This window comes from Grammomys surdaster, unplaced genomic scaffold, assembly GCF_004785775.1.
Source record: "Grammomys surdaster isolate TR1022 unplaced genomic scaffold, NIH_TR_1.0 65, whole genome shotgun sequence".
In the NCBI taxonomy this organism is placed as follows: Eukaryota; Metazoa; Chordata; class Mammalia; order Rodentia; family Muridae; genus Grammomys; species Grammomys surdaster.
This window is the reverse complement of record NW_021604567.1, coordinates 13,143,142-13,155,225: the sequence shown is the minus strand read 5'-3', so window position 1 is coordinate 13,155,225 and position 12,084 is coordinate 13,143,142. Positions and strand designations below refer to the sequence as shown.

The 12,084-nt window shown below is 39.7% G+C and overlaps 1 protein-coding gene across 1 annotated transcript in view; it reads right to left on the bottom strand.

The window, feature by feature from the left end:
• The window catches only part of Gpc5 (glypican 5), a 1,275,516-nt gene that overhangs the window by 1,001,697 nt on the left and 261,735 nt on the right, over nt 1-12,084 (bottom strand). Inside the window, exon 4 of the mRNA XM_028771916.1 lies at nt 9,607-9,740. Within this exon, the coding sequence (XP_028627749.1) occupies nt 9,607-9,740 (134 nt within the window). The remainder of the gene's footprint in view (nt 1-9,606; nt 9,741-12,084) is intronic.

The following is a 12,084-nucleotide window of genomic DNA, read 5'->3' as shown; positions in this document are numbered from 1 at the left end:
GAGAGGAGAGGAGAGGAGAGAGGAGAGAAGGGCAAAACCCCTACTAGAAATTAAGCCTTTATGTGCATAGTCACATAAAAGACCTGTCAAAATTTTAGTGTGGATTCACATCAGCTACTGGACACCATTTCTCTCATTTCAGGACCAAAGGTGGTGTTTAGCGTCAGTATAGTTTCCCATGGCTTAGGATGGAATAAAGATATCCTCGTGCAATGGCTCTGAAGTCTCTCATGAGGGTAGAGAAAATAAAAACCGGGTCTTTATAAAAAAGACATCATTTTTTTTTAATATTAGTTTCAGCTGGAGCAAATTGCTTTCCAACGCAACAAAACTCTTCCTGTGTTTGTTTATAAGCCTTCTTTTCTCTGGGAATGCTTTATCAGTTCTCGGTGGGATACGTGATCCCCAAAGGTTAAGAAGCAGGAGCCTAAACTTCTGCCATATGTTTGCTGTGCCTTCTGGCGTTCGGGGTTTCCTGTGGGCCTGGGTTTTGACCCCCTGCAGGCCGCCATGCTCATTACTCATGGAGGTCTTGACTCTAGCCCGGTTGTAACTTTGTTCCTCAGAGGCAGCGCTGGCCTCACCTCTGGCACCCTGTCTAAAGCTCTGCTGTGGCCTGCCTTGCCCTGGAAGCACTTACTCTGTATCACCACTCACTAAGTGCTGTTTTAAATTAAACAAAAATTTCCTCATTCAAAGGAGCGCGACCTTTATTTTACTAAATTAAACTTTCAGGTAATAAATAATAACGCCACCTCAAAGGACTTACTTCCTTTTAGGAAACAGATTGTAAAGTGTTTTCTTTATGATTATAAGTGATAGTAAATTCTCAGTTTCCTTTTCTCTGACCTACGTATATGTTCATCCACAGAGTATTTACATTACCAATACATCATTCAGCCCAGGGTATCTCAAGATTGATTTAACACTTAAAAAGACAAATCACATACAGCCAGTGTGCTATATAGAATTGTTTAATTAATAACGTATTTATAATAGGGTTTCAGTAATTATAAACTCATGTATTCTAAGTAACTGCTCCATTCAATGGGAATCTAGTCTATTTATCTTGATAATAAACTTAATAAGACTTAGTGTGCTTATTGAGTATGCATATAATTTTCTCTAGATCTAACTGATATAGGCTTATGTATGTTTGGGCTGGATATGATTTGCTTTAGTTAACAATGGTATTCTCAAACATTAAATATGCACCATGTTCAAAAGGTCCCATTCCTACTTGGGCAAAAAAATCTGCATGATACTAAATATCTTAATTTTTGCTAAGTACCTAGGATAGCCTCTCTCACCCAAGCAAACAGGGAGCATGTAGTCAATCTCTTCATCCGGTGTTCTGTACTGAGGAACTTGGGTAATTGGAAAGCGTGCTGGCAAACAGATGGGAACCTGGTGTTGAGGCTGTGTCTTAATTTATTGTCCTGGGGTTTTCCTAATTACCCACTTAATTGGCACAGCCACATCACTTTGAAATAATAATGTACAGCTAATTATCACCGACTTAAGCTTCCTAATAGCTCACTCTTACCAGCTAACTTCAAGAAATCAGGACGGGAACAGGAAGTGCCACAGGGAAAATCGCTCTGCCTGGGACAGCTTAGACAACTATGTAGGTCCAGCATCCCTTAGCACTGTGCTGATATGGTTTCTAACCAAATAAGAAAACGGGGACAACTTTCTAGCTGATTAAAGGAACAGTCTCCTTTCTATCCTTCCATTGCTACGGAGAACCCTGTAACCAGCTTATATCAAACTTTCAGCTTTTTGGTATGATATGAAAACAGAGAATAGACCAAGTCCATGCAATTACACCTCCAAAAATGAAATAAAATCCCATTCTACTGCCTAATACTCTTTTTTCCAACAGTGAGATTTGCAAGTCCATAAAGAACCTTAGCACAATTGTAACACAGAGATATATTTAATAAGCAAATTGTCCTCGGTCAAATGTTAGAACAAAGAAAGCACATAAATGTATCAAGGGAAGATTTGCTGTTGTTTTCAATGAATATAGAAGAGAAAAGCAGAAGAGAAAATTGATTATCATTTTGGTCTATGAAGTATAGTTATTTCAAAGTTGTTACTTCCTTAATTTATATTTGTTCTGTATTTATCCTGGATGTCTTTTTACAAATTCAGACATCTCTAGATCAGATTCCTTACACCCAAGGCCTGGGGCCAGAACTGGATGTGGATGGAGGATAAAGAAATAGTGTTCTATGAGGAAAAGACTGAGAGTAGCAGGGGCAGAAGTAAAGGAGGAAAAAGTTTAAATGGGAAGTGGTCTTTAGGGAGAGGGGATAGTGAGAGGGCAGAGGGCATAGAGACTGTGCCAAGAGCATAGTTAGAACACAGAGGGCATAGTGAATGTGGAGAGGGCATAGTGAGAACACAGAGGGCATATTGAGAGTTCAGAGGGCATAGTGAGTGTGCAGAGGGCAAAGTGAATGTGCAGAGTGCACAGTGAGAAGTCAATAGGCATAGTGAGTGTGCAGAGGGTACAGTGAGTGTGTAGAGGGCATAGTGAGTGTGCAGAGGGCTAATAAGTGTGTGAGGGCACAGTGAGAAGGCAGAAGGGATAGTGAGTGTGCAGAGTGCATAGTGAGAGTACAGAGGGCATAGTGAGATTATGGCGGGCATAGTGAGAATATAGAACCAATTTCAGCAGATGCTATTTTCCATCTGCATACAGGGTTAAACCCCTCATATCATAGGGCTTGTCAGTCTGACATTGCCCATTAGTGGCTGACAATCAAGGGAGGCTAGGAAATGTGTATCTACATCCACCAGATAGAGGAAGGGAGCACTACCGATCTCCACAATTACCACCCAGTCACTTGTCCAGGAATCATTTCCTACACTGAGTGTGGCTGAACTGTGTAACCTGCTTGCTACAATAGAAATATGTCTAGTTAACTATGTTTACATATCTATGTTGTTCATAGATGATGCAGCCTCCACTGTATAAAGCAGATGAACCTTCACCACACAGAGGAAGAAAGTTAGGATTTATAAGGCATCAACCAGGAATCTGAATAATGTGAATAAAAACTGGTGATAATGCTAAAACAGGTATGATGGTTTGAATGATCAATGTTCCCCATAGGCTCACATGAAATTTTGTCCTAGAAAGCAACAGTCAATAAAAGTGACTGCAAAGTGACTCAAAGTGCACAGGGTCTACCACAAACTGACAGCCAAATGTACCAGTGTCATCAGTAGTACCAGTTGTAGGCATGAAGGATGCAAGAGCAAACGGATCATGGACTCCATTTCTTCCATGGTTTCACAAAGCCACTGAAGCCAAATAGGATGCAGCAAGGCAGTCCCTGTGTGGAAGCCATCACAGGCTACCATGTGAAAATAAAGTCTGGTTTGAAGTGGAGTCTTCATGATGTTAGAGATGCCAGTGGCCATGAGACACATGCCAAAGAGAGATGCTTATGGGGAATAGAACCAAAGAGAGAGAGAGAGGGGGGGGGGGAGGTAGGCTGCAGGCAGCAGCAGAAGAGCTGAGACACTGCCATCTAAGCTGTCTAAAGCTGAAGTCACTGGATGCTGAGTTAGACTCTGGTGCTTGCCCTGCTGGGGTTTATTTTGCTTGATCTAGCATTGCCTTACTATGCCATCTGTTATCTGTTTTTTGTCTAGGCTCCACCTCATGTTACCTGGCAACAGCCACATGTACCTGACTCACTATAAAAGGGGCTGCTTGCCCCCTCCTCTATCTCTTGCCTTCTTGCTCTTGCTCTGTCCTCTTGCCCCTTCTCTCTGTCTCCCCATTCTCCTCCTCTCTCTCTCTCTCCATGTGTTCATGGACTGCCTCTACTCCTCTACTCTCTCACTCTCTCGTCTCTCTGTCTCTGTCTCTGTCTCTCTCTCCCTGTGTGTGTGTGTGTGTGTGTCACTCTCGATCTCTCTCACTATGTGTTTCTGTCTCTACAACCCTCTCAACTCCCCCCCCCAGGCCCCAGGCCCTCAGAGAGAAGGAATGCCTCAGCATGAGCCCTCCTACCCCCACACCTGACTACACCTCCACCAAACATATTCCTTTTCTCTTTATTTTATGAAACCCAACACCATTCACTTTAAAACAGTAATGTATATTCTCAATCATTGCCTATAAGATTATATAATTCTTTAATTGTACAAGCATAACAATTAAGAGATTGCTTTGAGTATCAGAAGAGACTCTGCAGTCTGGGCTTTTAGGAAGTTTTAATACTGAGAAACTGTGGTACTTTAAAAGTTGGATTGAATAGACTCTGCATTATGAATGCCCACAAGTCCATGGATGCTGGGGAAAGAAATGTGGGATCATGAATTGAAGGAGTCCCTCACAGTCCAGGTATGTGAACCCCTGTTCTTCAGTCAGTGTTAGTGTTTGTGGAAGTTGAGAGGTACAGACTTGCTAGAGGAAGTACATCACTGAGGATGGGGCTCAGATTTCATAGTCTGGTATGACTTCCACTTCATGCTTATGGTTGTGCTTCAGTTATGTCTCAGATTCCTGATCCCACAACAACTGCTGTTTTTTGCCTTACCACTGAGCCATGATGGACTCTTATCCCTCTGGAACTGAAAGCCAACTAAACTCTCTTTATAAGTTGCATTGGCCATGATGTTTTATCACAGCCACAGAAACAACTTATGCAGCAGGGGTTTCTCTTGTTATGGCTAAACTGGTGGTGTTGTTGTGGGTGGGAGGATTCCATGACGTAAAGACTGACATAGACCAGATATTCTGTTTTCAAGAAAAACTAGCCTGTTCCCACCTCCTTAATGTTTATGTGGCATATCTTATGAGGTATTACATTTTTCTTTTTCTAATCTGTTGCATTCGAATGCAGGCATTCATTGTAAAGAAATGGCCTTCATGACTGTTAAGACGTGCACAGTGCTTTTACCTATGCATGTGCTTCTAATTTACAGAAAGGTACACTTTCTTCATTCCTCTGTTTTTTCATACATCTCCTCTTACATCACATTTTCTCCAAAGGAAATGTGCTCATTGTTTCTGTTACATAATGCTTCAAAGTTTTACATATTGTATCTCCATTTTTTATTATGGACATACTGTTTGCTTCTCTTAGTTAACCATAAATAATCAGGGATGTCTCCTATGGATATGAGCAATAGCTTCTTACAGAGACCATCTAAAATATTAGATAATAGTATATAGTCCAGGTGAGATTAACAGATGTGGCAGATTTCATAACTACATGGCAGTTCTAGTATATAATATAATCACAAGATTATCAAACCTACTTGGAAAGACATACTGTCGAATTTTTGTTAAATAAGAGTACTAAAGTAAGTTAAAATTTTGCAAAATCCTTCAAAGAAAAGTTATCATAGCAATAACTAATGAATAAAAGCATGACTCAGATCAAGCTGTGATCGACAACCACAGGCCATTCAATGACACGTAGTCACTGCCTCTGTGTGAAATCTGATTGAGTGTTAAGTGAAAGACAGCTCTAGTAAGGAAAGGATAGGTTGGCTCAGGATCCCGTGGGAAAGCTGACTTAGGCTTTTAATGTTTAATGTAGGGAGTATCCCTTAAGCACAGTGACATACTGCCTCTGTACTAAGTACAAAGAGAAACAGAACAGCAGAGAAAAAATAATCACCCTGAGTAAGGTGACTCAGACTCAGTAAGACAAACATGATATCTGTTAACTTATAAGTGGACATTAGCTGTTAAGTGAAGGACAATCATGTTACAATCCACAGAGAGGCTAAATAACAAGGAAGGCTCAAGGGGGAATGCATGAATCTCTCTGGGAAGGGGGAACAGAATAGCTTGTGTGTGTGGATTGGGAGTCAAGGACGGGGTACGGTGGGAACAGAAGGGATTGGCTGAAAGAGGGGGGAGTGAAAGGAGAGAGTTCTGACATAGACAATTGGAATGGAGAGACATTTGAGGCATAATATAGAAAGCTGTGCTGTGGCATCTCTCTGGAATCTATCAGAGTGACCCAATAGAAGTTTCCTTACTAATGAGCAATCAGAGCTCAAACTGGCCACCTTTTATAACCTGGGAGAACATCCAGCAGTGAGGCTGGTACATCAACCCAGCCACAGAACTTTCCACCTAAAATCTATTCTGCTTGTAAGATGTGCTGGGATAATGATGCTACAGAACTTTTGTGAGCGGCCAAACAACGATTTGCTCAACTTGAGTCACATGCCATGAGAGCTTTGTCCATGCCTGATATTGCCTAGATCACCAGCAACCAGAGGCAGGATACCCTAAGACCCAGGATAGGACCAAACATGACTGGCAGGGAAACAAAGTCAATAAAATGATTCCTAATGATATTCTGCTACACACAAATCAGTGCCTATCTCAACTGTCATCAGAGATCCTTCATCCAGCAACTGGTGTAAACGAATACAGAGACCTATAGCCAAACATTATGCAAGAATCCTACAAAAGATGGGGAGGAAGGATTGTAGGAGCCAAAGGAGTCAGGGATACCAAACCCCACAAAATCCACTAATCTGGGCTCGCAGGGGCTCAAAGCGACTGAACCATGGAGCCTGCATGGTTCTGACCTAGGCCCTCTGCATATGTGTCTTGGTTATGTAGCTTGGTCTCATGGAACTCCTAACAGTGTGTTTGTGTGATGGAATATCTCTGACTTGTTGGTCTGTGCTTGGGAACAATTTTCTCCTACTGGCTTGCTTCCTCCAGGGTTTATGCTAGTCTTATTACAACTTGTTATGCATGTTCACTTGATACTCCCTTATCTACTTTTTAAAGTGGATCTGAGAAGAGGGACTAGGAGGGGTGGAGGAAGGAAAAATGTCAGTCAGGATGTAATGCATGAGAGAAGAATAAAAACAATTAATTAACTAAAAAAAAAGAAACTGGATGATACTATATGAAAAAAACTGTATAAAGTACTTTATTGGTGGCTGGAGAGATGTCTCAGCAGTTATGGGCACTGACTGCTCTTCTAGAGATCCTGACTTCAATTCCCAGCAACCACATGGTAGCTCAAAAGCATTTGTAACATGATCAAATGCCTGCTTATGGTATGTGTGAAAACAGCTACATTGTACTCATATGAATAAAATAAATAAATAAATCTTTAAAGAAAACATTTTATTATAGATTAAAATATATAAATGTAAAAGATATTCAAAACAAGTATCTAAACTAATACAAAATATGTACCATTATGAATTAGGTTACATTTATATGGCAACAACAGAGAAGCCATTATTTCCTAAGAGGTACGCAGTCAACTAAATATTAAAATGGGAAAAAAAGGTTTTTCTATAGTTTGAATAGCTTTTCATCTTGAATTGAAATTACCAATCAAAGGGATACTAGATGGTTTAAATTTACCTAGTGAAATAGTGGTGAGCAGAGTGGATTACAATCTGCTTAGTGCTTATGACAGTATCAACAAGTGGCCATTCTGCCATTGCAGGTAAAATGCAGACAAAATTGCATTTTACTACTCTATTTCAAGAATGCTTAACATCCAGAAATACTAATAACATGGTATGATAGCATTGTCTTATACTGTTCAAGACCACTAACTGTGTGCACAAAACAGAGTACAGTTAACTGAAATCAGTTAAATCATTCAGTCCTCAGTTTAAATATGCTGCAATGGTTATGTATTCCTGAATCTGCCCTAATATAATAAAGAATAACTATATATAGTCACAAAATACTTAAGTTACCACAAGTTAAGTCTATCTTCCAAATTGGAGAGGAAGGATAAGCCACTGAATTTAAAATTTTTTTAAATCTGTTTTTATGTATGTGTACATATGTGCCTATTTGTATATACCAAGTGTGGACAGGTGTCCTCACAGGCCAGGAGGAGTATCAGGTGCCCTGAAACTGAAATTGCAGGTGATTATGTTCAGCCTGATGTGAGTGTGTTACAGATATTAATCACACTGTGAACCTCAAGATTATGTTTACTGGAAAAATCTGTTTCTAGTTCTGGCATGGCTCAGACTCAGCACATACCTTTAATAACTCTGACTGGAATATAGATACTCCCTTAATACATACCTTTAATTTCAAGCAATGAAACTAAAGTTAGTTTGTAGAAGAAATCACCCATGTTTGAAAGTGAAGTCTACATGTTGGCAGCCAAACTGCATGGTTTGAACCTGAAAATGGACCCCGAGATAGAGATATTAAATTAATAGGCTGGCAAGCCAAGGGCAGGTAAGATTCTGCACAGAGCCTTACCTAAGACAGAAGTGCATTGCTTTTGATAATGCATATTCCACGGCAGGTAAGGGAGGTATTCTTGACAGAATGACCTAAGACAGGCTCAGTCTTGTTTATGAAATAAAAAAGGGGGAAAGGCAGAGAGATTTGGGGGCTGCTTGGCAAGAATCTGACATGGGCCAAGGACAAGGAAATGGGCTGCTTGGCAGGAATATGACATTGGCCAAGGACAAGGAAGTGGGCTTCAGGCAGGAATCTGACATTAGGCTAGAACAAAGAAATAATTTCAGACAGGAACCTAAATTTTAGGCTAGAACATAGAAGTAGACTTCAGACATGAAAATGACTTTGGGCTAGGACAGGGAAGTAGGTTCAGATACTTTGGTCATCCTGATAAACCCTTAGAAACAGTGATCATGGGAGTGTTCGTGGAATTTTGTTTATTGCCTTGCTTGTTCTTTGACTATCTGTGTTTATTTTCTTGCTTGTTCCTTGACTATTTGCATCTATTGTATTGCTAGTTCCTCAACCTAGAACTGACCTTAATATTTGCATGTAATTAAAATGGTATAAAAGCAAAAAGGAGGAAGGGGGATGGGATCGGGGTTTCTAGAGAGGGGACATGGGAAAAGAGATGGCATCTGAAATGTAAATAAATAAAATACCCAATAAAGAAAATAAAGTGAAGTCTATAGAGTGGCAAACAAAGGAATCATTTGACAGGATAGGAAAGAGAGAAAAAGGAAGCTACATTAAAAGTCAGGTAGAGAGAGAGAAGAAAGAATGAGGCAGTTTTACCAGGACAATTGTGCAGAGAGAGGTTGCAAAGAAAGAACAAGCTAGATACAGGCAAAGACCAAAGGAATCAGAGAATGAGAAGGAGCCAAAGATTAGAACAGATTGCTGAAGTTAGTTTGAGAACAAGCAGAGCAATTCAAATACTGAGAGAGAAGCCAGATTGAACAGCTGAGTTGAATGAGCCAACAAGAGTTCAGAAAGAACTAGGAAGGGGTAAGTTTTTTCAGCAGCAGATCTCAGAGGCTGAAAACATTCTCAGCTGAAATTAGATTGTATAGAGGGTAGAAACTTCCAGGGATAGGACTAGTTTAGCAAATGGAGGAAGGAAGCTTTGGAGACAACAGTTACATCAGGTGCATCAATCCAAACTCAGGTCCTCTGCAAGAGCAGCAAGTGCTCTGAACATTGAACCATCTCTCCAGCCCATGAGCCATTCACTACATTTTAAAGTGAAGTAAAATGGCTTTTGATTTTTTTCTTCCATACTGCATTTGAGGCTGTTTAATGAACACATTCTATTCTCTTGTAGAATTAATGGCTTACTTTCTTTTCTCTTTCTGGTTGTAAAACAAATGTCTTACTTTCTTCTGTTGGCAAGTGTCTCTTCACCATTCCTTGTAGAGATCTTCATTCCATGCTTCTCTTTGCTTGGATCAAAAGTACACCGGGGGCTCTGCGTTGGTGTTCTCACTGGAAGGCCACAGATCTTATTCACCTTTGAAACAAACAAACAAAAAAAAACCATCAGAAAGCAATTACAAAGCTGTTCTAGCTTTCCTCAGGCCAGGAACCAATGTTATGTTTGCCCTTATACTTCATCAGCTTTCAATACCTATAATGCTTGTGGGTTTTTATTAATGTAAATCAATGTACTTGAATTCAGTGCCAATAATGATAAACCAGTTCCATGCGTATTGACACAGGCTTCAATACACATGGAAAAATTATCCAAAAATCAAGAATTAAAGTAAAAGCTAAATTGCTTGTACAAACAGAGCTGCTTAACCAAAATAGATGTTCATCGTGTTTTACATTCGGGTAAGACAATATAAATAGTTGCTGAATATGCACTCAAGTTTGAATGAATCCTATGGATAAAAGTCAATACCTTCTAAGAAAAGACAGTGAGTCTGTCATTCTTTGTTTGCAATTCACAAAGGGAAGCTAGGGCTTCACACATACTAGGCAAGCACTTTATTATGAGTTTACATCTGCAGCTCGAGTATACTTTTTATTTTGAGGCAAGGTCCCAAGTTACCCAGGCTACCCTTGAACTCACTTTTCTCCTGCCTCAACCTCCCAACTAACTAGGATGGTAGGCTTGTACCACCATGTCTTGTTGACAAATGAGTACATGTAATCTTGTATAGTATTATACAGTCTCATTTTATAATTTCTCTATATCTTCTTCATACACTGATATAATTACAAGGATGGTATAGTCTTAAAAAAAATGAAAAAAAAATTGCCTGCAGCGGAGCAGTGGTGGTACACGCCTTCAATCATAGCACTGGGGAGGCCGAAGCAGACAGATCTCCAAATACCAAACCAGCCTGGGCTACAGAGTGAGTTCTAGGACAGCCAGGGTTACACAGAGATAATCTGTCTCAAGAAACAAAACAAAACGAAACAAAACAAAACAAAAAATACTTGATTTCTTTGTAGATATTCTTCTTTCAATGATAAATTATATAGTTTACATAATTATCACTGGAAAATCAATTTAGCTTCTAATATATCAACAAGACTCATGATAATATGCAGTTCAAAAGGAAAGAGCATGTGTGAAACAGACACAAAAGCCCTGTGCCAGAACCAGGAGACTATACTTCTTTTCTAACTTTTCTTCTTAGTTCTGAGACCTTAAAAACAGGACAAAAGCTCTTTGAACTTGATGGTCTCAAGAAATCCAAGAGTATTCCAAAGACATAACATTCTCGGTTTCGTTGATTTTTCCATATTGGGGATATTAAAATAATTATGCATATATTTCCTCCTCTTGTTCATACTTATTTTACTTCTCATGTTTGTGAAGCTCCTGTGCTGAACTTTAGGAGACTTAAAAAGTAAGTGACTTTTGCCTTAACAGAGCTAACAAGTTAGAACAGAGCAAGATCTTTCAAATCATCAAAAGGCAAATTGTGTCTATTAAAAAAAAAAAGTAGTCCAGGGTTAATGGTGTTTTCTGGGTGTGTTTTGTGTATCTTCTGGGGTTGGAGAAAGATGGAAAGTGAGAAACACAAGATTAACCCCAAAAGGTATCCAGTTGCCGTGTATGAAACTTTGAGCATCTGTTAGGGAAGGGTATGTTCAGATGTGTTTCTGTTTCTATGAAGCCAACTCATAAAAAAGCATTTATTAAATTATCATTATGTCAACTGCTGGAGACACATCTGTGCATCCAGTTGTATTAAATTCAGTGTAAAGAAGCCACTGTCATTTTTTTGTGACGGTAGTAGAAGGAGGACAACACTAAAGCCAACAGCAGAAGGAGGACAGCACTAAAGCCAAAGCATCGCTGCAGTTATACAGGAACTGGGCAGCTCAACTGCACCTGAGGTGCTTGAGGAAGCGCTTCAGGAAGTTATGTCTGAATAGCAAGTCAAAGGATGAACTGAGAGTTTCAAAGACAAAAAAGCAAACACAAATGTTTCAGAAGAGTCTAAAGTACCAAGAGGAATACAACAACTTACCATACATATCTTATATATGAGTATATTCCGTTCAAAAATACATAGAATGGGCATTTCTCCTGGTGTGAGGATGGGGAATCCCATATGATGTGGATACCAAGATAAAAACTTGTAAGACAAACATTCAAGCAGGAAATTGATATTTTTCACATCGTCACAAGCAGGATAATTGCTAGAATGCAGAGGGGTAGGGAAATCAGGCCTGCAGAGAAACATTAGGATCAAGAGTCAGGAATAGACGCCAGAAAAGGAAGATTACTGGAGCAGAAACAGATAGCCTTAACCTCATTTGATAATTGTCTCAGAGCAAAGGATAATGCTGAGGAGAAAGACAAACCCTAAGAGAGGGAGATGTAAGACAACATG